This window comes from Erinaceus europaeus, chromosome 9, assembly GCF_950295315.1.
Source record: "Erinaceus europaeus chromosome 9, mEriEur2.1, whole genome shotgun sequence".
NCBI lineage: Eukaryota > Metazoa > Chordata > Mammalia > Eulipotyphla > Erinaceidae > Erinaceus > Erinaceus europaeus.
The window spans coordinates 90126979-90154429 of NC_080170.1; the positions used below are offsets into that span (position 1 = coordinate 90126979).

General features: G+C 38.4%; 1 protein-coding gene across 1 annotated transcript; it reads left to right on the forward strand.

Moving 5' to 3' along the window:
• On the forward strand, positions 1-27430 carry LOC132540314 (cell surface glycoprotein CD200 receptor 1-like). The gene is made up of 6 exons (XM_060197113.1): positions 1-82; positions 1191-1435; positions 8234-8293; positions 26475-26792; positions 26922-27170; positions 27414-27430. Exons 2-6 carry the CDS (start codon positions 1381-1383, stop codon positions 27428-27430), a joined length of 699 nt encoding a protein of 232 aa, XP_060053096.1. The 5' UTR covers positions 1-82; positions 1191-1380.
• The last annotated feature ends 21 nt before the right edge of the window (positions 27431-27451 follow it).

Here is a 27451-nt window from a genome sequence, read left to right on the forward strand (position 1 = left end):
GAAATTCCTAAGTTGACTTGCAGAAGAAGCCATCTGAAGATGCCTGTCCACTAGTTAAGAAAAGAAACCTAGAAACTTACAGGTACCTTGGTCTTGAAATGCAATGTTCTACTCCTTCTCTTCCTCCCCTTCCCCTCTCCTCCCCTCCCCCTCCCCCTCCTCTTTTTTTTCCCCTGTTGTTTTTGTTACCAGTCAAATCAGCAACTTACTTTTACATTGGAAAAAAATTGACTATTTCCAAAAGATTTCAAAATGTATACAATTGTGATAGGTATATTATAAGTTGAAGCTCCACCATTCGAAAGTATGTGTTGAAAAATAGTTCATTATAGTTGGTAGTATTCTCAAGCTTTCAAAAAAGATTAAATATACTTATTTCTTTGAAAAAATGACTTTATCATTAAATTTTAAACCATGAAAAGAAATAGTGTTATACAGTGCTGGTGTCTAATTTGTTAGCTACTTACCAGAAGGGTTGCCAGGCTTTTGAAATGTGTCCAGTCTAAGATACCTGAAGTGTGGTGAACTGCACAAGTGATGTAATGACTTATAACTGGTCTGCTGTAATTGTAGGTATGAAAAATGACACTATTAGTTTGGAGGGTATTAATTTTCTTTATCTGTTAATACAGAACACTAAGTGACTTCAATAAGAGGAATTATAGTTCAGGAACCTCTCACCATGCCAGCAGAGTTTGGGTCTTTCTGAGTGTTGTATGATAGTTTTTGGTTAAAAAAAAAAAAAAGTTATCTTGACTTTGAGAACTTTGTTAGAAAAATCAAGTTCACAGGGGAGTGAATGAATAAATTATAGTATATACTCAATAAAACAGCACCAAAAGTGAACTATGTGAAGGATTTCAGTTATATGAAGTTCCAAATTGGTGTAAAGTGATCAATGGCAGAGGAATAATTATCTCCAGGAAAGAATAACAATGGCAAAAGGTCCTTAAGGAAGTTTCTTGAATAATAAAAATGATACTGGTTTAGGAGTTCATTTGAGTGTATACATATATAAAATCTGAGCAGGTTACAGGTGTAAGATTCATGTATTTTAACATATGTAACTTGTACTTCTAAAAATGAATTTTTAATGTTCCTTAAATGGATTGCTATTAATTTATCTTGTTACTTCAGTGCTGTGGGAAAGTCAGTGAGTGGCTATATGCTTTTTATGCTTTATCATCCAGCAGATCTTATTAACATTTCCTGTCAATGACAAAAGCATATACAACAGAGATGAAGAAAAAACAAAACGGCGAGGAAATGTGACAAGTACTCTTACTGATCTGAGAGTAGACAAAGGAGAATAAAATATATATATTTTTTTGAGTCCACTGATTTACAGTTAATTGGCATTAAAGTACAAAACCACTCTAAATGCATACTTTGGGGACGACTTCAGCTCTGAGGTTACTGATCTTCATGCTATCAGGTAAGTCTAACTTTGTGTAATTTTTCTGTAACAATGAAAGCTATTGTTTAATAGTAATGAGGATACTCTTTATATATTTGTAAGATATTCTGTGTTTTGTTTTAGTAGCAGTGATAACTTTTTACATACTTAGCAATTTTTTATATAACTTACCCAAATATTGTACTGTTTTGTCTAGCTGTGTTCAGTGTAAGATTAGGGTGCTTGGAATGGAATTAAACTATTCCTGTATGACTAGACAAAAAGTTAGTCTCCTGTCTTTCCTTAAATGTGGTGTTGGATATCGAGTTCAGGACCTAAGCATGCACTTTAATATTTATTTAATTTCATTTATTCTTAAAAGAATTGATTTAGAAAGATAGGACAAGAAAGAACCAGATTTACTTATTTTATTTTTTAAAGAATTTATTTAGAAAAATAGGAAAGAACCAATTTTATTTTATTTATTTCTTTTTAATTTTTTATTAAAAAATGAGAGGTAGGGGGTCCAATGGTGGCGCGTGGGGTTAAGTGCACATGGCGCTAAGAGTGAGGACCTGAGTAAGGGTCCTGGTTCAAGCCCCCAGCTCCCCATTTGTAGGGGAATCGCTTCACAAGCAGTGAAGCAGGTCTGCATGTGTCTATATTCTTCTCTCCCTCTCTATCTCCCCGTCCTCTCTCAATTTCTGTCTGTACTATTTAATAAGATGAGAAAAAAATGGCCACCAGGAGCAGTGGATTCATAGTGCTGTCACTGAACCCCAGCAATAACCCCAGAGGCAAAAGAAAAGAAAATCGAGAAGGAAAGGAGTGATAGAGATGGAAGAAAGATATAGAGACAGACACCTGCACCACTGTCAAAGCTTCCCCCCCTTTTCAAAATTATTATTGACTTAATAATGATCGACAAGATCACAGAATAAGAGGGGTATGATTCCACACAACATCCCATTCCCTCTATTGGAAGCTTTCTTATTCTTTATCCTTCTGGGAGTATGAACGAAAGATTGTTATGGGGTGCAGAAGGTGGGAGGTCTGACTTCTGTAATTGTTTCTCTGTTGGACATGGGCATTGGCAGGTTGATCCATACTCCCAGCCTGTTTTCTATGGTTGCTTCGTGGGGCAGGGGTCTGGAGAGGTGGGGTTCCAGGACACATTGTTGAGGTTTGCCCAGGAAGTCAGGTTGGTGTCATGATAGCAACTTGGTGACTGAAAAACATTAAAATCTAAAGCAGAATAAATTTCTTAATAATAAGAAATCTAAAGGTAAGACTATAGCAGATGAAATTTGGGGTTTCCATTTTGGAAATGGCTAGTAGGTCTGTTTTAGGTATATTCCTTTTTTAAAAAGCTACCATGGGAGGGAGTGGGTTATGGGTATTGGGTGGTGGGAATTGTGTGGAGTTGTACCCCTCCTACCTTATGTTTTTGTTCACTAATCCTTTCTTAAATAAAAAATTAAAAAAAATTTTTTTTCTCCCTTGTTTTATCGTCATTGTGGCTAATATTGTTATTGATGTCGTTGTTGTTGGATAGGACAGAGAGATATGGAGAGAGGAGGGGAAGACAGAGGGGGAGAGAAAGATATTCGACACCTGCAGACCTGCTTCACCACCTGTGAAGTGACTCCCCTGCAGGTGGGGAGCCGGGGGCTCGAACTGGGATCCTTACCCCAGTCCTTGTGCTTTGCGCCACGTGCGCTTAACCCGCTGCGCTACCGCCGGACTCCCTTTCTTTTTTTTAAAATTTTTTTCTCCCTTGTTTTATCGTCATTGTGGCTATTATTATTTAGGTATATTCCAAGGGACCCATGACTACTGATTTCTGCCTGAGTCCAATCTATTTTATTTTATTAATTTTATTTTTAAAAGAATTTATTTAGAAAGACAAACCATCGTTATGAAAAAAAAAAATGGGTGAATTTGCCTCTATCTGTTCAATTTCTTCTAGACCATAGTTTTCTTGGTTTCAAAAAAATTTTCCTTATTTTTAAAACATCTTTAACAAATCTGCTTTATAACCTATGCTCAATATTTTCAAAACTAATATAGAATTCATTAAATAATTCCAAGACTTCAGGAGGAGACCCTTTTCAGGGGTGGGAGAAGAAAGCCAATAAAGAGGGCATTATCTCATTTTATGGTTACTTGCTTCCCCTGAACTTTGTAATTTTAGAATGTGAATTTCTAATTATGTGGCTGGAGTCCAGTACTAGTGGAGTCTTTGGGAGGTAATTATGTCATACAAGTGAAGCATTCATAATAGGACTAATTACTTTATAGGAAGAAATACCAAAGTGCCTGCCATTTTCAATCTGTCCTTCAACCTCTATACATTGAGATAGCATCTATCTACAAGTCTGGAAGTGAATTTCCACCAGACACTGGGTCTGTTAGTGCCTTGATCTTTGACTTTCCAGCTGCCAGAACTGTGTGAAATGTTTGTGTTTAAACAATTCAATCTGTGATACTTTCACTGTAGCAGAAAGAAAAAAAAAAAACTATCCAGACATTCACTGACTCTTAATTTGATTATATAAGGCAAATTGTGTTCTTTTTGTCCTGTCTCCCTTTGAATGTTGAACACTAAGGTTTATTTAGTGTTTGCCACAATTCTTTCAAGTTAGAGTCTCTTTTGTGCCATTTTTTGTTCATTACCATTTGTGATCAGTATATCTATCTTGCCTCAACTATTAAGTCCTGTTTTCTTGTCCCTGGTGTTAGAGTAGTCTATCATCTCCACTGTCATCAGGAATCACACTTTAATAACACCTTGTTGAATTCTCAGTCGCGGCTTACAGAAGACAGCCATCATTGAGCTTCTCAGTGATGCCAGTGTCCTTTTCCTTTCCTGCTCGTTACTAGTGCATTTCTTACTGCGTTAGTTGAGAAAGCATCTTTGGAATCCCTGGGAAATATACTCAGCTTGTAGCTTCACTGATCATATTCATTCTAAGCAAACTGGATAAAAATCAAGACGTGACTAAAGCTGATTGTGAGAAATGTACCTTAATGCATCCACAACAGTTAGTTTTAGATGTTCACAGAAGGGAAAATATATACCATGTCAGTATTAATGAAAGAAAGCTAGAATGGCCAAATTAATATCAGATAAAGTCGATTTCACACCAGAGTTTATTGCCATGAAGGAATCAATTCATCAAAGAAACATAATCACTTCTAAATATTAATGCACTTAAAAAAAACATGTTTAGGGGGCCAGGCAGTGGTGCACTAGGTTAAGCACACTTGGTACTGTGTGAATGGATCTAGGGTCAAGCTTCTGGTCTTGCTTCACTAGCGGTGAAGCAGGTTTGCAGGTGTCTACCTCCCCACTTCCCTATCTCTCACTCCCTCTCAATTTCTTTGTCTTGTCAAATAAAAATAGAAAAAAAAAGGTGAGGGGCAGTTGTTGGCACACCTGGTTAAGAGCTCATATTACAGTGCACAGGAACCAGGTTCAAGCCTCTAGTCCCCACCTGCAGGGGGGAAGCTTCATGAATGGTGAGGCAGGGCTGCAACTGTCTCTCTGCCTCCCCATCTCCCCCTCCTCTCTCAATTACTCTCTGTTTCTATCCAATAATAAATAAATTTAAAAAGAAAGGGAAATAAATGGCTGCCAGGAACAGTGGATTTATAGTGCAGGTGCTGAGCCCCCACAATAAGCCTGGTGACAAAATAAAAATAAATCAATAAATAAAAAGTTTAAAAATGCAAAAAATGAAAACCTAATGTAACTACTTAGGTCTGAGAGTTGGTTGGGGGACTGTGACCTTGTTCAAAAATAGTCTTCATTTTTTTGTTATACACCTCAATAAGAATTTTTTTGCCCTTGTTTTTTTGTTGTAGTTATTATTGATGCCATCATTGTTGGATAGGACAGAGACAAATGGAGGAGGGGAAGACAGAGAGGGGTAGAGAAAGGTAGACACCTGCAGACCTGCTTCACTGCCTGTGAAGCGACTCCCCTGCAGGTGGGGAGCTGGGGCTGAAACCAGAATCCCTATGCTGGTCCTTGAGCTTTGCGCCACATGCGCTTAACCCGCTTCACTACCGCCAGACTCCCCACCTCAATAAGAATTTAACATGTTGTTCACCTAATTACTTCCACAGACACTGTGATCAACTAGCCAGTGCTATTGATCTCACTAGTCAGACTATTCTGATTATTGACTTGACTACATAGTCATTATAGTAACTACACTCAAAACACCTTGATTTTTAAAAAATATTTATTTATTTATTCCCTTTTGTTGCCCTTGTTGTTTTATTATTGTAATTATTGTTGTTATTGATGTCATTGTTGTTGGATAGAACAGAGAGAAATGGAGACAGGAGGGGAAGATAGAGAGGGGGAGAGACAGACACACCTGCAGACCTGCTTCACCACCTGTGAAGCGACTCCCCTGCAGGTGGGGAGCTGGGGGCTCGAACCAGGATCCTTACGCCAGTCCTTGCGCTTTGCACCGCCTGTGCTTAACTCCTGCGCTACCACCCGACTCCCTTGATTTTTTTTTAAGAGATCAAATACCATCATTTATTCTAATAACCCAAGGGTTCAATTATCTTTCTTGGATATGAGGATACAAATATAATGACATCGATTATCACTGTAATTTCTTACTTACGGAGTAGAGAAACCACAAAAACTCTTAAAGGATATTGGGTTTTCCCTCATAGACTTTTCTTGTGGCCATGCTTAGGTCATGCAAAATGGTTGAATGGGTTTTGTATCACATATGCAACCTAACATTCCAATCTTTTTAAGCTTAACAAGCTTTCCTCTACATTATACTGAGACAGTCTTGGCATTAATTTTTATTTTTGTAGGCTACCATTTGGTTCATGTTTTAGCTCAACAAATGAATGAACTGTTAGAATTCTTTATAACTTTGAACTATATCACTGAATCTAGAATCTCTGCTTAGTGGATCCATAACAATAAACATATTCTGGTTTAATTCTATGTTTCTTTTATCACTATTTCATATCATTAATATTCCCTTCAGTACTTAAGCTCCAGAATTGTAACTGGGTTAATTGGGGGGGGGGGGAATCATATAGTGTTTTCGGTGTCTACTTCATTTTTGAGACCCTGCTAGAATTTCAGTCTAGAATTAGGTATAACAGAAAGAGGAGTAAGGGACATGTATTGAGAACAGTATTGTCTTTTAAAGCAACTAACTCAAGGAAGGCTATTACAGAATCTCCCAGCCCCCCCCCCCCCCAACACACCTCCACCACCAGGGCTATCCATGATGGGGCTGACATTTGTCTTTCTGGGCAGACATTTTTTCCTTTTTTTTTTTCTTTTCTTTATTTGACAGGACAGAAATAAAAAGAAAGGGAAGGGAGAGATACAGAGAGACATCTGCAGTACTTGCTTTACCATTCATGAAGCTCACCACTGTAGGTGGGGAACAGGGGCTCTAACCTGAGCCTTTGTTGATGGTAATGTGCACTTAATCAGGTGTGCCACCACCTGGCCCCTATTACAGGTTCTTCAGGCAAAGTAGGACTAACTTCCCCAGGAAGGGGTTAAGTAGGTTTTATCTATAGACAAAATAGTTCACTTGAATAGTGTGCCTGCTTGGCCATACATTTGGCCCAGGTTACCTGGATTAATGTTTGACTGAACAATAGGGTCCCATAGACCAATAAACTGACACATGACAATTCCTATAGTAAGATAATCATTATTTTTAGGTGAACACGATCTTATTTCTAATGGTAGAACATAACATGAACCATAAAACAAGCCTTAAAACATTTAAACTAGACTAAATAAAAAAAAAGTGGTTCTAGGCTATTGTGGTCACCAGTGGGCTCATGGTTTCCTGCTTTCTTGTCATTTTTGACCTTGAGAAATTCCCCTTACTATTTTACAAGTTCATCTATGCATTTGAAACATTGAGTGTTATAGTTGATCCAGCTATTCTCAATATTTTTTAGTTTGTGTTTTCTTTCTTTCTTTTCTAAGTTTTCCAAATTTGTTCTAGAAATGGTGATGTGTGCTCTCCACCAGGTGTCCCACCACCCTGTCCCACTAGCTTTAGAAAGGGAACTTAGACCCACCTGCCGGGGGGTCGCTTCACAGGTGGTGAAGCAGGTGTGTAGGTGTCTTTCTCTCATCCTCTCTCTTCCCTTCCTCTCTCCATTTCTTTCTGTCCTAACAATGATGACATCAATAACAACAATAACTACAACAATAATAAAAAAGGAAAAAAGAAAAGGAAATTAGAGAGTCAGGTCCATGTTCAGTGGGGAAGCAATTACAGAAGCCAGACCTTTCACCTTCTGCACCCCATAACGACCTTGGGTCCATACTCCCAGAGGGATAAAGAAAAGGAAAGCTATCAGGGGAGGAGATGGGATATGAAGTTCTGGTGGTAGAAATTGTGTGGAGTTAAACCCCTCTTATCCTATGGTTTTTGTCAGTATTTCCTTTTTATAAATAAAAATAATAATAAAAAAGGGAGCTTAAGTCCTGGGTCCTACATTATGAACTCTTTCATTGATCAGAGCTGCATACACCTAGCAAAAGACTGAAAACACCTGCTTTGTCATTACATTACTGAATAATTAGTTTCTCAAAGAATTTAAAAATACCTGATAATGCTTTTGTAATATTTAATTGTGGTACACTTCTGATTTCTCTCACGTAAAAGTTTTTTTTTATAATTATTTGTATGGGTAATTTAAGAAATTAAGATTATTTTATGATTATTGTATATGAAATCAAGAGATCCTACACCATCTTACTAAATAGAATTTCTAGTTTTTCTATATATTTATTCTCTGAATATTTTATGTTTTCAGGTAACAATTTATTTCTGGTGACACAGGAAACTGAGAACCAACTAATACCACCATATGAAGGTATGGTGCTCACTTATTCATTGGTAAAATTCTCACTCATTACTCACTCATTAATGAGAGAGGAGGGGAAGGTTGTATTATCAGCAGAAATATTTATGTGATTACTTTCCCTGTGAGCAATTGTAGCAGACAGTCTTCTAACCACTTTTGCTTGAAGTTTATATAAAGATCTACTTAATTATTTTTTTTTAATTTCTTTATTGGGGGATTAATGGTTTGCAGTCAACAGTAAAATACAATAGTTCATACATGTATAACATTTCCCAGTTTTCCACATAACAGTATAACCCCCACTAGGTATAGTAGTGTATACTATATATACCATATAGTATAACCCCTCTGCCATCATGTTTCTGGACCTGAACCCTCCACCCCACACAGCAGAGTCTTTTGTGCAGTACACTAATACTTAACTAATTTAATTCAACAATAGTACCTATAGATTTCTTGCTTGTACAGAGAAACATGTTAGGTAAAATAGAGGCTACATATATAAAGAACTTCTAGCCCTGGTTTCTATCCATTTGCACCACATAGACTTAGAAGTAGACAGGGATATCAAGGATTATATTTACAAGTCAAAATAGATCAATACTATAATACAAACTTGATGAATTAAAGAGACTTATTGCTGAGCTGACACTGGGAGGATTGCCCAAGCTGTAAATGACGGGAAAAAGGTGACTAAGGAACCACTGTGGACTAAGGTACAAGGTAGAAAATATATAGGCTTAACCAGTGGAAGCAGCTTAACCAGTGGAAGTAGGGCACCAAGAATTTAATATAGATAGAGGTCAACACGCAAATTCAAACTTTTGGGGGGTCGGCTGTAGTGCTGGGGGTTAAGCGTACATGGTCCAAAGCTCAAGGACCGCTGCGGGGGTGGGGGTGGGGGGGTGTCGCTTCATGGGCTGTGAAGCAGGTGTGCAGATGTCTATTTTTCTCTCCTCCTGTCTGTCTTCCCTTCCTCTCTCGATTTCTCTCTGTCCTATCCAACAACAGTATCAATAACAAAAATAGTAATAAACATAACAATGGTAAATCAGCCATGGCAACGAAAGGGAAAAAATAGCCTCCAGGAGCAGTGGATTTGTGGTACAGGCACAGAGCCCCAGCAATAATCCTGAAGGCAAAAGAAAAAAAAAGTCAAACTTTTTTTTTAAAAGAGGTTTTTTTCTTAAATTTTTTTAAATATTTGTTTTCCCTTTTGTTGCCCTTGTTGTTTAACATTGCTGTGGTTTTTGATGTTGTTGTTGGATAGGACAGAGAGAAATGGAGAGAGGAGAGGAAGACAGAGAGGGGGAGAGAAAGACACCTGCAGATCTGCTTCACCGCTTGTGAAGCGACTCCACTGCTGGTGGGGAGACTGAGGCTCAAACCGGGATGCTTAAGCTGGCCCCTGCACTTTGGGCAACGTGCACTTAACCAGCTGTGCTAACCTGACTCCCCAAAAAGTCAAACTTTAGTAAAATTGTGTAAGCTGATAAAATGATTATTATGAGGTCAAAACAAGATCTGAAATAAGTAAATACTAGAAAACTAAAATGTAGGGGCCAGGTGGAGGCACACTTGGTTGAGCACACATGTTACAGTGCAAAAGGACCCAGGTTGGAGCCCTCCCATCCCCACCTGTAGGGGGAAAGCTTCACAAGCGGTGAAGCAGTGCTGCAGGTGTCTCTGTCTCTTTCTCTCTCTGTCACTCCCTTCCCTCTCAATTTCTGACTGTCTCTATCCAACAAATAAAATAAAGATAAAAAAATTAAAAAAAGAAAACCAAAATGTATAAATCATTTTAAGAACTGATCTTTTATCAGAGGATGAACTTAGTAGTTTACATGGGAACAAAAGAGCAATACAAGCTTTCAAAATGTGGGGATAAAATAGATGTGTACCCATGAAAAGAGAGCAAACAGAGATTTATGAGAATATTTTCATAACTTTTTGTTACTAGATAAGAAAATTTCTGCTTGTAGTAAAATTCGAGAGAAGAGTGTCATGTTAAACCAAAAAGGGCAGAATTTCATGGCTTTGGAGATTTCCAGGCCTTTATGCTGCAAACAAGTGTTAAGAGGAAGTATTGGGGTTATTGGGGAGGTGGTTCAGTGGTAGACTTGCATGTGTAGGGTCATGAGTATGACCCCTGCTACTGTATCTACTGGAACATGCTCTGCTTCTTCCTTACTAGTAAATAAATAAGTGATTAAATGAGTAAATACATAAATATATGCATCTTTATAAAAGTTAATTAATTTATTCATGAGAAAGATAGGAGGAAAGAAAGAACCAGACATAACTCAGGTACATGTCCTACAGAGGTTCGAACTCAGGACCTCATGGTTTAGAATCCAATGATTTATTCACTGCTCTACCTCCCAACCACCATAAATATATGAATCTTAGAAAGAAGGAAGAATCCCGGCTCGAGCCCCAGCTCCCCACCTTCAGGGGAGTCGCTTCACAAGCGGTGAAGCAGGTCTGCAGGTGTCTGTCTCTCCCCCTCTCTGTCTTCCCCTTCTCTCTCCATTTCTCTCTGTCCTATCCAACAATGATGACAGCAATAGCCATAACAATGTTAAACAACAAGGGCAACAAAAGGGAAAATAAATAAATATTTAAACAAATTTAAAAATAAAAGAAGGAAGAATTAATCTCTATCAGAAGCTGAAATCTAACCATGCACAAGAAAGCATGATCTAAAGATAAGGCCAAAGTTGTGAGTGTGAAGTCCTTTACTAGAACTTCAGAAAGATAAAAGGCATGCACCCTCCAGTAATACCAAATGACTTCGACAACTTAAGGAAAAATCATTAGTGATTTAATGTAACTTTACAAAACTGTGAGATAATAGAGGTATAATTCTGCACCATTACCACCACCAGAGTTCTGTGTCCCCATTCCCTCTATTGGAAATTGCAGCAGTTCTCCTAAGTTCACAAATTTGGAATGATTATTATTTCTTTTTTTAATTAATTAATTAAAAAAGAGACATTAACAAAACCATAGGACAAGAAGGGTACAACTCCACACAATTCCCACCTCCAGATCTCCATATCCCATCCCTCCCCTGGTAGATTTCCTATTCTTTATCCCTCTGGGAGTGTGGACCCAAGGTCATTGTGGGATGCAGAAAGTGGAAGGCCTGGCTTCTGAAATTGCTTCCCCTGATTTTTGTACATTGATTTTGTAGTCTGACACCTTGCTATATTGCCTGATAACTTCCAGTCATTTTCTGCTGGATTCTTTAGGTCTTTCTATGTATACTATCATATCATCTGCAAATAGTGAGAGCTTGACTTGTTCCTTTCCAATCTGTATTCCTTTGATTTCTTTCTCTTGCCTGATTGCTATGGCAAGAACTTCCAATACTAGGTTGAAGAGTAATGGTGACAGTGGACATCCCTGTCTAGTCCCTGATCTGAGGGGGAATGCTTTCAGCTTCTGTCCATTGAGTATGATGTTGGTTGTAGGTTTGCTATATATGGACTCCAGTATCTTGAGGAATTTCCCATCTATTCCCATTTTTTGTAGTGTTTTGAGCATGAATGGGTGTTGGATTTTGTCAAAGGCTTTCTCTGCATCTATTGAGATAATCATGTGGTGTTTGGTTTTGCTTTTATTGATGTAGTGAATGACATTGATTGACTTAGGTATGTTGAACCGGCCTTGCATTCCTGGGATAAATTCCACTTGGTCGTGATGAACAATCTTTTTGATATACTGCTGTATCCAGTTGGCCAAGATCTTGTTTAATATTTTGGCATCTATGTTCATCAGAGATATTGGTCTGTAGTTTTCCTTTTTTGTTCTATCCCTATCAGCTTTTGGTATCAGGGTGATGTTGGCTTCATAGAAGGTGGAAGGGAGTGTTCCTGTTTCTTTGATCTTATGGAAAAGGTTTAGAAGTATGGGTATTAACTGTTTCATGAATGTTTTGTAGAATTTGTTTGTGAAACTATCTGGTCCAGGACTTTTGTTGTTGGGAAGATTCTTAATAACTGTTTTGATTTCTTTGTCTGAGATTGGTGCATTTAGGTTTTTTAGTTCTTCTTGGTTCAGTTTTGGAAGGGCATATGTTTCTAAGAATTCTTCCATTATTTCCAGATTCTCTAGCTTGGTAGTGTATAGTTCTTCATAGAAGTTTCACATGCTTTTCTGGGTTTCTGTGGTGTCAGTTGTGATATTTCCTCTATTGTTTACAATTCTATTAATTTGAGTCTTCTCCCCCTTTTTTTTCTTTTTCTTTTTTTTTTTTTTTTTTTTTTTTTTTTTTTTTTTTAGTGAGTCTGGCTAGGGGTTTGTCAATCTTGTTTAATTTTTCAAAGAACCAGCATATGGCTTCATTGATCTTTTGTATGGTTCTCTTATTTTCAATGTTGTTTATTTCTGGTCTAATTTTAGTGATTTCTCTCCTTCTGGTTTTTTTTTAGGATTCCTTTGTTCCTCTTCCTTTAAGTCCTTAAGGTGTGCAGTAAGGTTGTTTACTTGAGCTTTTTCTTGTTGTTTAATATGTGATTGTATGGCTATGAGTTTCCCTCTCAATACTGCTTTAGCTGTGTCCCAAATATTTTGATAACTTGCGTCTTCATTTTCATTTGTTTCCAGGAACATTTGAATTTCTTGCTTGAATGCCTCTCTGACCCAGAGGTTCTTAAACAGTTTGTTATTGAGTTTCCAAATTCTGTGACTTTTAGTAATTTTCTGTTTGTTGTTGAATGTTAACTTTACTCCACTTTACTCCTGAGAAGGTACTTGGGATGCTTTCAATGCTCTTGAATTTGTTGATACTGTCTTTGTGGCCTCACATGTGGTCTATCCTTGAGGATGTGCTGTGTGGATTTGAAAAGAATGTGTATTCCAGTTTTTTTGGGTGAAGGACTCTGAAAATATCCAGGAGGTCTAGTCTGTCCATCTCTTCATTTAATTCTCTTGTTTCTTTGTTGATTCTCTTCTTCATTGATCTGTCTAAGTGTGAGAGTGGGGTGTTGAAGTATCCCACTATTATTGTATTACTATTGATGTATTTTTGTAGTCCTTTCAGTAGGTGCGTGATGTATTTAGATGGGTGCATAGATATTAATAATTGTTAAATCTTCTTGGTTGATTGATCCTCTAATAATTATATAAGGGCCTTGCCTATCTTTTATTACTTTATTTAATTTAAAGTCTATGGTGTCAGTGATGAGAATGGCTGTTTCTGCCTTTTTTTGTGGTCCATTAGCATGTATGATAGTGTTTCATCCTTTTACTTTAAGTCTGTGTTTGTCTTGTTGGGTCATGTGGGATTCGTGCAAGCAGCATATTATTGGGTTGTGTTTTCTAATCCATCCCCCCACTCTGTGCCTTTTGATGGGTGAGTTTAAGCCATTGACATTTATCGATATTATGGATTGAATGTATTGTAGTGCCATTATTCAACAATTCTTTATTTGCTCTGATATATGGCAAGTTTTATAGTGATGTTCTTGTTTATAAGAGGTCTTTTAGTACATCTTTCAGGATAGGCTTGTTGATGGTTGCCTCTTTTAAGTATTGTCTGTCTGAGAAGGTTTTGATCCCTCCATCTAGTTTGAATGAAAGTCTAGCAGGATATAGTATCCTTGGTTGAAACCCTTTTTCATTCATGGCTTGATAGATATCTTGCCATTCTCTCCTGGCTTTTAGAGTTTGAGTGGAGAAGTCTGATGATAGTCTTATGGGTTTTCCCCTGTATGCGACTTTTTGTTTTTCTCCTGCAGCCTTTAGGATCCTTTCTTTATCCTTGCTTCTCTTCATTGTAACTATGATGTATTGGTGTCTTCAGATCTGGGTTGATTTTGTTTGGGACTCTCAGGGCCTCTTGAATTTTAGTGTCCTTTCTGTTGTTTCGATCTGGGAAGTTTTCTTCCATTATTTACTCTAGAATATTTACTTCCACTTCCTCTCCTTCTTCCTCTGGTAGGCCAATGTTACAAATGTTACTTCTTTTGAGATCATCCCATATGTCTCTGTTGTTGTTTTCAGTGTCTCTCAATCTCTTTTTGAGTTCTTTTACCTATTTCTTAGTTTTCTCTAGGTCATCCTCTGTCTGGCTAATTCTGTTTTCTGCTTCTGTTAATCTTTTTTCCCTTCTCTCAGCTTCTTTCTTCAGTTCTGTTATAGTATTAGCTTGTTCTACTATTTGGCCTTTTAGCGCAGCTATTTCAGCTTTCCTTTCTCTAATTACCTTGAGGTAGCTTGTATTTTCTTTAAGATTATCCTCTGTTTTTCCCCTAATGCTGATAGCCCTTTCCTCCATAGGAGTCTTCATTTCTGTGATTATTATGTTTACTATTGCTTGCATACTTTTCTTATCTATGGTTATTTCTGACTGATTTGGAGTTTATTCTAGGCTCCTGTCCTGATTCATTGTGACAGCAGTTTTATTTGCTCTTGATTTAACCATTGTTTTAAATTAATGTGGCTTTTATTTTTCTGTTCTGTCATTCTTCAGTTGTTGTGTTTTGAGTACAAGCCATGCTATACTAAAGACCTTTATGACAAGTGCTGTCACCAACCTCAGAAATTACAGCAATAGTAACTGAGGCAAAGATTGATGCAGTTCAACCAATACCATTTAGCCAAATAATACCTCCAGTCCAAGAAAAAATAGCAACCAAACAAAAGAAAAAGAAAGAGACTGGAAAAAAGGAAGAGCAAGAATAGACAATTATGCAAATATCCTGTCCACTATAAATTCTAGGGAGAGAAAGGGGAGAAAGGGAAGTAGAGAAGACCCCCACACATAGAGTCCACTCCGAGTTATATTTCTTCCCCTAAATAATTCATAAGTGAGTATCAGTGAATTCAGAAAACAAAAGAAGGAGGAAGGAATAAAAGAATAAATAAAAAAAGGAAGGAAGAAAGGAAGAAGGAAGAAAAAAGGAAGAGCAGTGAAAGGAAAGTTTTTTTTTTTTTAATTAGCTAGGAGGAGGGAAAAAGGAGAGTAGAGAGAAGAGGTAGAGAGAAACAAGTTCCTATCACAATGGATAGGACACCTGGTTGCCTAGCAATAGAAGAAACAATAACAGTTAATTTTGGTCAACCTGAAGAAGGTGGATGGAAAAGGGATACGTGTATATAATAATAGTAGTAATAAAATAAAATAGAGTAGAAAACCCCTAACAGTCTGCAGCTTGGACTGCTCAATTGGCTGCAGACAGCCTGGACAAAGACAGCCAATTGTGAGAGTAATCAAAAAAAAAAAAAAAAAAAAAAAAAAAAACCAACCCTCCAGGTAGTCTTTCCCAGGCAGGGATGAAGCTCTGACTGGTCAGGTATTTTGTCACTCAAATAGAGCTCCAGCCATTTAAAAAAGAGAGAGAAGTTAAAGGAAGCGGGTTGGAATAACACTCCTGATGAGCCAGGAATCTTTTAAAAGAAAATATCTCAGCAGGGAGCCTGCTAGGAAAGGCTGAGCTGCCCCTGAGGGCTGGTATTGGGGTGGGGTGGGGTGAACTCAGAAATAATCAAAGGATTTTCCTTTGTTCCTCTGATCTCTGTTTGTCAGCCCAAGAGAGAGTTATGGGACTGTATTTTGGTGTCACTCAGACCATCCTGTATTCACCCTCCTACAGACAGCCCAATATCCTACTAGATCCAGCAGATTCCAGGTTGCAGGCTGCTATCTCTTGGAGCTCACGGCAGCTGTGGCTCCAATGTTGCTATCTTGGCTTCACCCCCCCATGATTATTATTTCTAGAACTATCTATATTTATATATATTCACCCATTTTTTCCTATAGTCCTTCCTTCTCTTCCTTTTTAAGTCACACCTACACCTATTACTATTTCTGAATGTCCTTTCTTTTTTTCCTCTTCTGTCTGGGTCCTGATGGAATTTGGAGTTCAGAGAAGCCAAGCACTGGCACACCTGATTAAGCACTCACACTAAAGTACTCAAGGACTCAGGTTCAAGCCTCTGGTCCCCACTTGCAGGGGGAGAAGTTTCATGAATGGTGAGGCAAGGCTACAGGTGTCTCTCTGTCTCTTTCATTCACCATATCCCTCTACTCTCTCAATTTCTCTTTGTCTCCATCCAATAATAAATAAGAAAAATATTTTTTTAAAAAAAGGAATTAGAGCTCAGAGACCTCTGGTTACCTTTACCTAACACTTGTATACTCTGGGTAGTTCTTTGTGGAATGCAGAAGGTAGGAGTTCTGGTTTCTGTAATTGCTTCTCCACTGGACATGGATGTTGGCAGTTAATCCATACCCCAGCCTGTTTCTCTTTTTACCTAATGGGATAGAACTCTGTAAAGGTGAAGTTCTGTGACACCTTGGTGAGGTTGTCTGCTTGGGAAAGTCAGGATGGAATCATAGTAACATCTACAACTTGGTGGCTGAAAGGTGGTAAGATATAAAGCAGGACAAAATGATTAATGAACTATAATCAAAAAGTAGGAATAGAGCAGATGAAAATAGGGCCCTTAGGGTAGAAACAAGCCAGGAAGTCTATTTTAGGTATATTCCTAGGGGTCCATGACTTTAGTAATTTCAGCTTGAACTTCATAGCTAACATGCAAGTGAATTAAAAGTATTGGATGCTGGCTAGGCTTTCCTGGATTGAAGACCCCACCAATGTGTCCTGGAGATCAGCTTCCCCAGAGACACACCTTACTAGGGAAAGAGAGAGGCAGACTGGGAGTATGGACCGACCAGTCAACGCCCATGTTCAGCGGGGAAGCAATTACAGAAGCCAGACCTTCTACCTTCTGCAACCCTCAACGACCCTGGGTCCATGCTCTCAGAGGGCTAGAGAATGGGAAAGCTACTATGGGAGGGGGTGGGTTATGGGGATTGGGTGGTGGGAATTGTGTGGAGTTGTACCCCTCCTACCTTATGTTTTTGTTCACTAATCCTTTCTTAAATAAAAAATTTTAAAAAAAAATTATTTATTTAATTCCAAAAAAAATAAATAAAAATAAATAAACAAATAAACAAATATAAAAATAACTGGAGTGGAAAAAAAAAGTATTGTCTGGGAAGATGGTGTTAGAGAAGAGTAGGGCTAGCCAGTTGGATTAGGGCAGAGAATAGCTCCTAAATTTGAAGGAAATATATAAATACAATTGATTGTTTATTCCTAACTTCTAAAATTTTTGAGAATGTGCTTTGCCCATCCTAATTTAACTAAAAGTTTACTGACAAGCTCAAGGTTATTGTAAGTAGAAACCCTTTAGTGCATATATTTCTGCACATATCCTTAAGAGTTTAGCAAGTATGGTTGTTTTCTAGTTAAGTGGGCCCCAGCAAAATTCACAGGACTCCTACAGTTTCTAAAAGAATTACACCAGTCAAAATACCTTCCATGTATTGAATGTTATAGAGCACAAAATGAAAACAAAAATGTTGAAGCTCTAAAATTCTACTGGAACAACGCAGGCTAAGAAGACTATTAAGCTACAAATATACATTATGTCTCTCATTTAAATCTGCCCACACTATGATTTCAGAGACAATTTTTTTAGAATTTCTAATGTTAAACTTATGGCACTGGGGAATTGGGAGATAACTACCTCAATAGATCCCACAGTTCATCATGTGGGAGGTGTTGGTTTTGAGTCCTGGGTTACCACATGGGAGAGTCTGCACAGGGGAGATTTCACAAACAGTGGACCATTCTCTGATGTCTTTTCTCTGTCTCTTTCTCACCTTCATATTAAAAAAAGAAGTTCACAGGATATAAACATGCATTCATGGAGCCCCAGAAAAAAAACGTTGGTGGCAAAACCTGCAAACAAACAAAAATCAAAATTTCCTAATAACTTCAACTATGTGCAAATGCTTAATTACTCTGAATTTCACTTTCCCAGTACAGGGTGATAATCTTGTTTAGCAGAAGTGAAACAGTGGTTTATTGTTCTGCATATTTTAAAAAACATACTTATTGTTACAGAGGACACTGAGAAATACTATCAGAGGTAATGAAAATTAAAAGTTGTCTAACAATCTATTTTCTGCTAGTTTTCACACTTAACTACCCTCACAGTTTTTGAGTACTATATATTCTCTGCACAGAGCCTTGAAATTAACTCTTAATAAGAAATCTTATTATATTTTCTGGGTCTAATTTGGTCATCAAATGATTGCTGCATTTCCTAGAAACTCAATTTTATCAGTTAGGAGAAACAAAATATAAGAAAAGAAACTATTTAGGTTATCCTATTTGTGACTCAGAAACAAAATATGTGGACTATAAAGATCTTATAAATGGACTTCAATCAAAGTCATCACTTTTGTGAATATGAAATAATCTTAGTTCTAAAGTGATATTTTATTAGTGACTTAATATTGATTTACAAAATTATAAGATAACAGGGGTATAATTTTGCACCATTCCCACCACCAGAGTTCTGTATCCTCATCCCCTCCACTGGAAGATACAGTAGTTCTCCCAAGATTGCAGATATAGGTTGACTATTATTTCTATATATATCTGTCTATATTTCTATATACTACCATTTCCCCTCATGGTCCTGCACTCTCTTCCCTTCCATGTCACACTCATGCCTATTACTACTTCTGAGTGTTTGTCCTCTTCTCTCTCTGGATGCTGACAGAGTTGGAATTCAGAGTCCTTTGGTCATCTTTCCCCTATCATTTCTCTCCCTTTGGGAGTATAGACGAAAATTCTTTTTAGGATGCAGAAGGTGGGAGTTCCAGCTTCTATAATTGCTTCTCTGTTGGACATGAGTGTTGGCAGTCAATCCGCATCCCCAGTCTGTTTCTTTCTTTCCCTAGTGGGGTGGCACTCTGGAGAGGTGATGTTCAGGGACATCTTGGTGAGGTTGTCTGCCCAGGAAAGTCACAATGGAATCATAGTAACATCTGGAACTTAGTGGCTAAAAGGTAGGATATAAAGCAGGACAAAATGATTAATGAACAGGAACCAAAAAGTAGAAATAAAGCAGATGAGAATAGGAGTCTTAGGGTAGAAAGGAGTCTATTTTAGGTATTTTTCTAAGGGCCTATGACTTTCACAGTTTTTGGTTGAGTTTGATAGCTAACATATAGGTGGATAAAAATAATGTTTGGGAAGACATTGTCAGAGTTGAGAATAGTGTTAGAAAGTTAGTGTTAGTATTAGGGCAGAGAATACTTCCCAAACTTGATAAAAATCTATGAATAAGATTAACTGTTTACCCCATCAACCTGACCTAGGGAGCATATATATTCATATTTAGCACAGGAGCCTGTGTAACCTCTGAATCCCTGTTAGTCTGAGTTTGCAGTTCATGGTCAAAGCTGGGAACATTCTGTGCTGCACTTATTTCAGATCCAGTATTCCTCAAGTGGCAGGTAGAATGACCTAGCTTCCCTTTGGAGAGTGGGGCAGTCACTACTATTTCTACTTTATACCATCATGTCTGTGTGTAACACTATGAAATTATGGTATTGTAATTACTGAATCATGAAAAAATAAAAAGCAAGAATTTTTTCAGTTGAATTTGCTTGTGTATGGTATAAAATACAGATCATTTCATTCTTTTATATGTGTGCACCCAATTGTCCTAAGATCATTTGTTGAAGACACCCCCCACCCCCATTCCTTATTCTGTATTTTTGTCACCTTTGTCAAACACTAGCTTACTGTATGAACATGGCTTTATTTTGGGATTATTTGCCTGTTCCACAGTACATATGTCTGTTTTTATACCAGTACTATGATACTTTTTAAAAAATTTATTTATTATTTATTTACTCCCTTTTGTTGTCCTTGTTGTTTTATTGTTGTTGTTATTGTTGGATAGGACAGAGAGAAATGGAGAGAGAAGGGGAAGAAAGAGAGGCGGAGAGAAAGATAGACACCTGCAGACCTGGTTCACCACTTGTGAAGCAACACCCCTACAGGTGGGGAGACGGGGCTCGAAACCAGATCCTTAGGCTGGTCCTTGAGCTTTGCGACATGTGCACTTAACCTACTGTACTACTGCCTGACTCCCACTATGCTACTTTTATTATTTAGTTTGAGGATTCATTTTGAAATCAGAAAGAGTGATGTAAGTATCCAGCTTTTATTTTTATTTTTTTTATTTAAGAAAGGATAAATTAACAAAACCATAGGGTAGGAGGGGTACAACTCCACACAATTCCCACCAACCAATCTCCATATCCCATCCCCTCCCCTGATAGCTTTCCCATTCTCTATCCCTCTGGGAGCATGGACCCAGGGTCTTTGTGGGTTGCAGAAGGTGGAAGGTCTGGCTTCTGTAATTGCTTCCCTGCTGAACATGGGTGTTGACTGGTCAGTCCATACTCCCAGTCTGCCTCTCTCTTTCCCTAGTAGGGTGGGTCTCTGGGGAAGCTGAGCTCCAAGACACATTGGTGGGGTCTTCAGTCCAGGGAAGCCTGGCTGACATCCTGATGACATCTGGAACCTGGTGACTGAAAAGAGAGTTAACATACAAAGCCAAACAAATTGTTGAGCAATCATGGACCTAAAGGTTGGAAGAGTGGAGAGGAAGTGTTAGGGGGGTACTCACTGCAAACTCTAGTGTACTTCTGTTTTCAGGTATATATTTTGCACTAGTTTATGGATACGTGTGAACATATGCTCTCTCTCATAGACACTGGTGTATATCTAGGTTTTGGGACTTTGTTAGAAAATGAACCACCTGGGATGGAATTAGAGAATACTATGAAAGGAAAGGTCTCACCTGAGTAATGAAGCTGAAGGATTGTCATTCCACATGTGAAGTCTCTGGACACAGTCTGAAGTGAAGCATGTTGAGGTGGCAATCGTTGCATTGATTAGGTTGCCATTGGCAGATTGCAACATTATTTGATATGTATTGGGAGAGGCATACGGGAAAGTGAGCCCTATCCAAGGGTTCCAGGACTGGGGTAAGTAGAGGCTCTATAGTGGAGGTGTGAGGTTCCTGCTGTCTTAGGGTTCAAAAAGACAATCGATAGTTAATGTTATCATCACATTATTTGGTAATTGGGTTAACTTTGAAAAGTCCTTTTGTTAGGGTTTGCTGTACAGTACCCAATATCTTGTATATAGCTGTGCTATTGGTTGCTTCTGATCTACTTGGTCTAGGATTTTGAGAGAGCCCACATATCAAATACACAGCCTATATATTAAAAAGACTCAGTCTGTGTTTTAAAAAACTTTGAGACATACAATTAATTTTCCCCCTCTCATATTAACTAACTAGTGATTTATATGACTACATTTTACTAGGAGTGTACATAAACACCATTCCCACCACCAAAAGACTGTGACCCATCCCTCCCACCTACTCCCACCCCCCACTGTCCCAGGAAGCTGCATGTCTACCCCTCACCACAGGGTTTTTACTCTGGTGTCCTACTTACAATTTGCTCAGGTCCTGGTTTTAGTTTCCCTTTCAGATCTTACTCAACTTCTGTTGATGAGTGGGCTCATCCCATACTCATCTTTATCTTTCTGACTTAGCTCACTTAACATAATTCCTTCTAGCTCTGTCCAAGATGGGTCAGAGAAGGTGGGTTCATTGTTCTTGATAGATGCGTAGTATTCCATTGTGTATATATACCACAGCTTTCTCAGCCACTCATCTGTTGTTGGGCACCTGGGTTGCTTCCAGGTTTTAGCTATTATGAATTGTGCTGCTATGAACATAGGAGTACACACCTCTTTTTGGTTGGGTGTTATGGAGTCCTTGGGGTATAACCCCAGGAGAGGAATTACTGGATCATATGGAAGGTCCATGTCTAGCCTTGTGAGAGTTTTCCAGACTGCTCTCCACAGAGGCTGTACCAATTTACATTCCCACCAGCAATGCAAGAGGGTTCCTCTGTCCCCACAGCCTCTCCAACATTTGTTGCTGCTGTCCTTTTTGATGTATGCCATTCTTATAGGAGTGAGGTGGTATCTTAGTGTTGTCTTAATTTGCATTTCTCTGACAATCAGTGACCTAGAGCAGTTTTTCATATGTTTGTTAGCCTTTTGGATCTCCTCTGAGGTGAATGTTTTGTTCATATCCTCTGCCCATTTTTGGATGGGGTCATTTGCTTTTTTGGTGCTAAGTTTGCTGAGCTCTTTATATATTTTGGTGATTAGTTTCTTGTCTGATGTATGGCATGTGAAGATCTTCTCCCATTCTGTGAGGGGTCTCTTTGTTTGTTTAATAGTTTCTTTGGCTGTGCAGAAGCTTTTCAATCTGATGTAGTCCCATTGGTTTGTTTCTGCTTTAGTCTTCCTTGCAATTGGGTTTGATTCATCAAAGATGTCCTTGAGGTGTAGGTGGGAAAGTGTTTTACCAATGTTTTCCTCTAAGTATTTGATTGTTTCTGGTCTGACATCCAGGTCTTTGATCCACTTAGAGTTGATTTTTGTTTCTGGTTAGATAAAGTGGTTCAGTTTCATTCTTCTGTATGTTACAACCCAGTTTTCCCAGCACCATTTATTGAAGAGAACCTCCTTCTTCCATTAAATCCTTTGGGCCTCCTTATCAAAGATTAGATGTCCATAGGTGTGGGGATTTATTTCTGGGCTTTCAATTCTGTTCCACTGGTCTTTGTGCCTATTTTTGTTCCAATACCATGCTCTTTTGATGATGATGGCTTTATAATATAGTTTAAAGTCTGGGAGTGTAATGCCTCCATTTCTGTTTTTTTTTTTTTCCCTCAAGATGGTTTTGGCAATTCTAGGTGTTTCAGGTTCCAGATAAATGATTGTAGTGTTTGTTCTATTCTCTTAAAGAAGCTTGGTGGAACTTTGATGGGTATTGCATTAAATTTTCTCTGGGGAGAATATTCATTTTGATGATATTTATTCTTCCAATCCATGAGCATGGGATATCTTTCCATTTCTTGGTATCAGTTTCTATTTCCTTGAGTAGCGACTCATAGTTTTCAGTATATAAGGCTTTCACTTCTTTGGTCAACTTTATTCCTAGGTATTTGATTGATTTTGCTGAAGTAGTGAATGGGAGTTTTTAAACTGGGAAATGATATTATTTATTTATTTATTTATTTATTTTTATATTAGAGAATTACAAGTCAACAGGGGTTTGAATCCATACCCTTCCCACCACCAGGATTCTGAATCTTCACTATTCCCACTGCCATCCATCACAGTTCCCCTAAGGTTTTAGATATGGGCCAACCATCGTCTCTACAACTATATGTCTACAGTTATACATAGTTGCTCCCCCTTTTTTTTTCTGATTCAATCCTCTCTTCCTCTCCAAGCCACTCATGATATTATAGCTACCTCCATATGTTCCTCTCCTTTCCCTTCTCTCTCTCTCTCTCTGTGGGGGTTGATGGAGCTGAAGATCAGAGACTTCTTCATCCTATCACTTCTCCCCTGCTTGGGATATGGATCAAAGTTGTTTATGGGGAGCAGAAGGTAGGAGTTCTGGCTTCTGTAGTTGCTTCTCCACTGAGCATGGGTGTTGACAGGTTGATTCATAGTCCCAGCTGGGGAAAATGATGTTATTCACCTCACATTGGATTACCAATAATCACAAATGTTCCTGATTTTAATTTACACGATGATGAATTCTGACTGTGTGCACAATTCTTTCTGTGGGGACTGATTTTACACTGTGCACCTGTCAGCCCTAAATTTAATTTGTAGGTGCAGCTACCACAGCAGTATCCTCCCAATGCCAACTACACCATCTCAGTGTTTCTGCAATGACAAGTTTTTGTTTATTTATTTATTTATTTATTATTTATTTACTTTATTTATAAAAAGGAAACACTGACAAAACCATATGATAAGAGGAGTACAACTCCACACAATTCCCATCACCAGAACTTCATTTCCCATCCCCTACCCTGATAGCTTTCCTATTCTTTATCCTTCTGGAAGTATGGACCTAAGGTCATTGTGGGATGCAGAAGGTGGAAGGTCCGGCTTCTGTAATTGCTTTCCCACTGAACATGGATATTGACAGGTCGATCCATACTCCCAGCCCTAAGCACTTCTTCTAACAGTGTGGGATGGTTGAGCTGATGAAGTTACTAGTCATTTTTAAATTTATTGAATTTTCTGACTTTGTGATTCTTTTTTTTTTTTTTTTTTTGCCTCCAGGGTTATCAGTGGGGCTCAGTGCTTGCACTCTGAATCCATTACTCCTGGAGGCTATTTTTTTTTCCTTTTGTTGCCCTTGCTGTTTACCGCTGTTGCTATTATCATTGTTATTGCTGTCATTGTTGGATAGGACAAGGAGAAATCAAGAGAAGAGGGGAAGACAAAGAGAGGGAGAGAAAGATAGACACCTGCAGACCTGCTTCACTGCTTGTGAAATGACCCCCCTACAGGTGGGGAGCTGGAGACTTGAACCAAGATCCTTATTGTGATCCTTGTGCTTTGCACCATGTGCGCTTAACCTGCTACACTACCACCCAGTCACCTGACTTTTATTATTTTTTAAATAAAAACTAAACAAAAACCTTTAACTTGTACAACTGTAATGTCATGTTGTTGTTGTTATTATTGTTACCTCCAGTGTTATTGCTGGTACTGTGTGCTGGCACTACAAATCCACTGCTCCTGGCAGACATTTTTCATTTTTTATTGGGTAGGACAGAGAGAAATTGAGAGGTAAGGGGGAGACAGAGAGAGGGAGAACGACAGAGGAGACACCTGCAGACCTGCTTTACCGTTTGTGAAGCGACTCCCCCCCACATGGGTGGGGAGCCAGGGGCTCAAACCCTGATCCTTGTGTTTTGTATTATGTGAGCTTCACCTGGTACACCATGCCTAACCTCCCACAATCTTATTTTTAATGAAAACACCATAAACATTTTCATATTTATGTTTGTTTTAAGGTGCCAGTTTTGGATATTTCTGTTATTCATTTTTCCATTTTTATCAAAACTTGGGTAGAGAAAACTACATCACTAAGTTTTCTCCCTTTTTTCCTCTCTCTCTCTCTCTCTTTCTCTCTCTCTTTCTCTCTCTCTCTCTCTCTCTCTCTCTCTCTCTCTCTCTCTCACACACACACACACACACACACACACATTATTAGGTAAAGACAGAGAGGCCAAATGGCAGAGAGAGAGAGATTGTAGTTTCTTTCACTGTGGTGGGAGCTGAACTTGAATCTGGGTCAAGCACACTATCCAGTAGCACTCTACTCAAGTAAGCTATTTCACTGACCCTATTTTCTTTCTTAAGGAGCATTATTTGTGTAAAGCCTGTTACTGAAATATTACATTCTTTAATTTTAAAATGTTTTATTTTAATGAGAGTACACATAGCACTGCTCATCTCTGACATATACTTATGCTTGGCATTGACCTGGAGGCACTGGGGAATTGCCAAAATGTAAGTTTAGTGCTCCAATGCTTAGATAGCTCCCTGTTGTATGATTAGATTTAGAGTTTCATTTTTATCTTAATTTAGAATTCTGTTCCCTCATCTTGTTTTGTGGACAACAAATCTCTTTAATTTATGTTGGGGAATTGTGCAGATGTGGTCAAACATTGGCAGGGCCCACAAACCATTATATTTCCATGCAAGCGTTATTTACAGATATCTACCATGTTATCCCCTCAGAGTATTGCTAATTCAGTCAAAACCATTGCAACAGTTGCTAAGGACGCTTCCGCCTTCCCAACATGCTTTTTGCCTCTCTCTACCCTCTTTCCTAGCCAATCCTGTCCCGACTTGCCACTTCCAGAATCCTCCCATAAAAGCCGCTTATATTTCCGCTTTCGCTCTCTTTGCTCTTCTCTCTTCCACGACACAACTTGCAGATGGGCTGGTGGGCATAGCAGGAGGTGGCCATCTTGCTAGCTCCAGGTGGCCCAAACTGCTGTGCTCTCACCCAGCTCTGAGCCGTCCACATGAATAAAGATTTGCATTCCTGAACCACTACAAATTCCTGGTCTCTTCTCTCTCTCCCGCTGTGCAACCCAACAAATTTGTTTCAAAATACTTGAAAATGTTGTCATTTGCATAGTATGCATTGTTTTCCTAATCATACACAATACAGGAGAAAGTTGGATAATCTTTGGTAGAGCTTAAATTCACATGTATGACATGAATATTAATTACTTAGTAAGTCTAACATTTCTGCAGTAGATTCACCAACAAAATAGTGTTCTAGTGCTTGATATAACATGCTATATACTCAACACACATATAATATAGATATATTCAACATATGAAGTTCTTTATCAAGCTTTTCTTTTATTACTCTGTGTGTGTGTGTCCAGCTACTACTTCACTGCTTGCACATTTGGATACGAAGGTTGTGCTCTCTTGTCCTCGAGTTACACTCACAAATTTAGTTGTAGCAACCTGGGAAATAATCATCAGAGATAAGCTTCCCTGCACGCTGGCCTACAGGAAAGATAAAAATGAGACCAACAAAAGTAATTGCCCTGATGGGAGAATAACCTGGGCCTACAGACCTGATGAGAATCCTGCCCTTCTGATTCATCCAGTCACAGATGCTTATGAAGGTGGTTACATTTGTAATCTTATAACAGCGGAGGGGAATTTCCAGCACACATATCACCTTCAAGTGTTGGGTAAGAAACATCATAGACTATGGTATATCAGATAGCCAGCTTTGGCCTTTCAGATAACTGAAAAGCCTGGCTCTCTGAGTTTCAAATCCTTTGTGTTCGGACTGAGGCATTTTCTCTACATCTCTGCAGTGCCTCCTGAAGTCACCCTGTATCTACTTGAGAACAGAACTGCAGTGTGCCAGGCAGTTTCAAGGAAGCCGTCTGCACAGATCTCCTGGACTCCAGAGAGAGACTGCACCACTGAACCAGTAAATCGAGACAACCATACTGTGACTGTACAGAGTAAATGCTATTGGGCAGAAAGTAATGCATCTACTGTGATTTGCTTTGTCTCCCATTGGACTGGCAACAAAAGTCTGTCCATAGAGCTGGGCCAAGGTAAGAACTTATTTCTTTTAGAGTAGTAAAGCTATGTTCAGCCTTTTACTCTGCAGAAAATTATGAGAAGTCAATATAAAAGGCTTGTATATAACATAGATCTAGTTCCTAAAAACCTGTCATGAAAGAATGATACATTAACATTGTAATTGTATTCTAGAGGTATTTTGGTTATGATAGTCTATGAATTTTAGGAATACTTTAAAAGTTTCTTATAAATCATGATTCTAATTTGCTTATTAGAAAAATCCTTGAAATGACTCACATCAGCATGTTTCCTA

Bases quoted from the DNA above. Each gene is read 5' to 3' on its own strand.
- LOC132540314 (XM_060197113.1), top strand. From the start codon at position 1,381: ATGCATACTTTGGGGACGACTTCAGCTCTGAGGTTACTGATCTTCATG. The intron at 1,436-8,233 runs GTAAGTCTAACT...TTATGTTTTCAG, and splicing joins ACTGATCTTCATGCTATCAG to GTAACAATTTATTTCTGGTG. The intron at 26,793-26,921 runs GTAAGAAACATC...ACATCTCTGCAG, and splicing joins ATATCACCTTCAAGTGTTGG to TGCCTCCTGAAGTCACCCTG.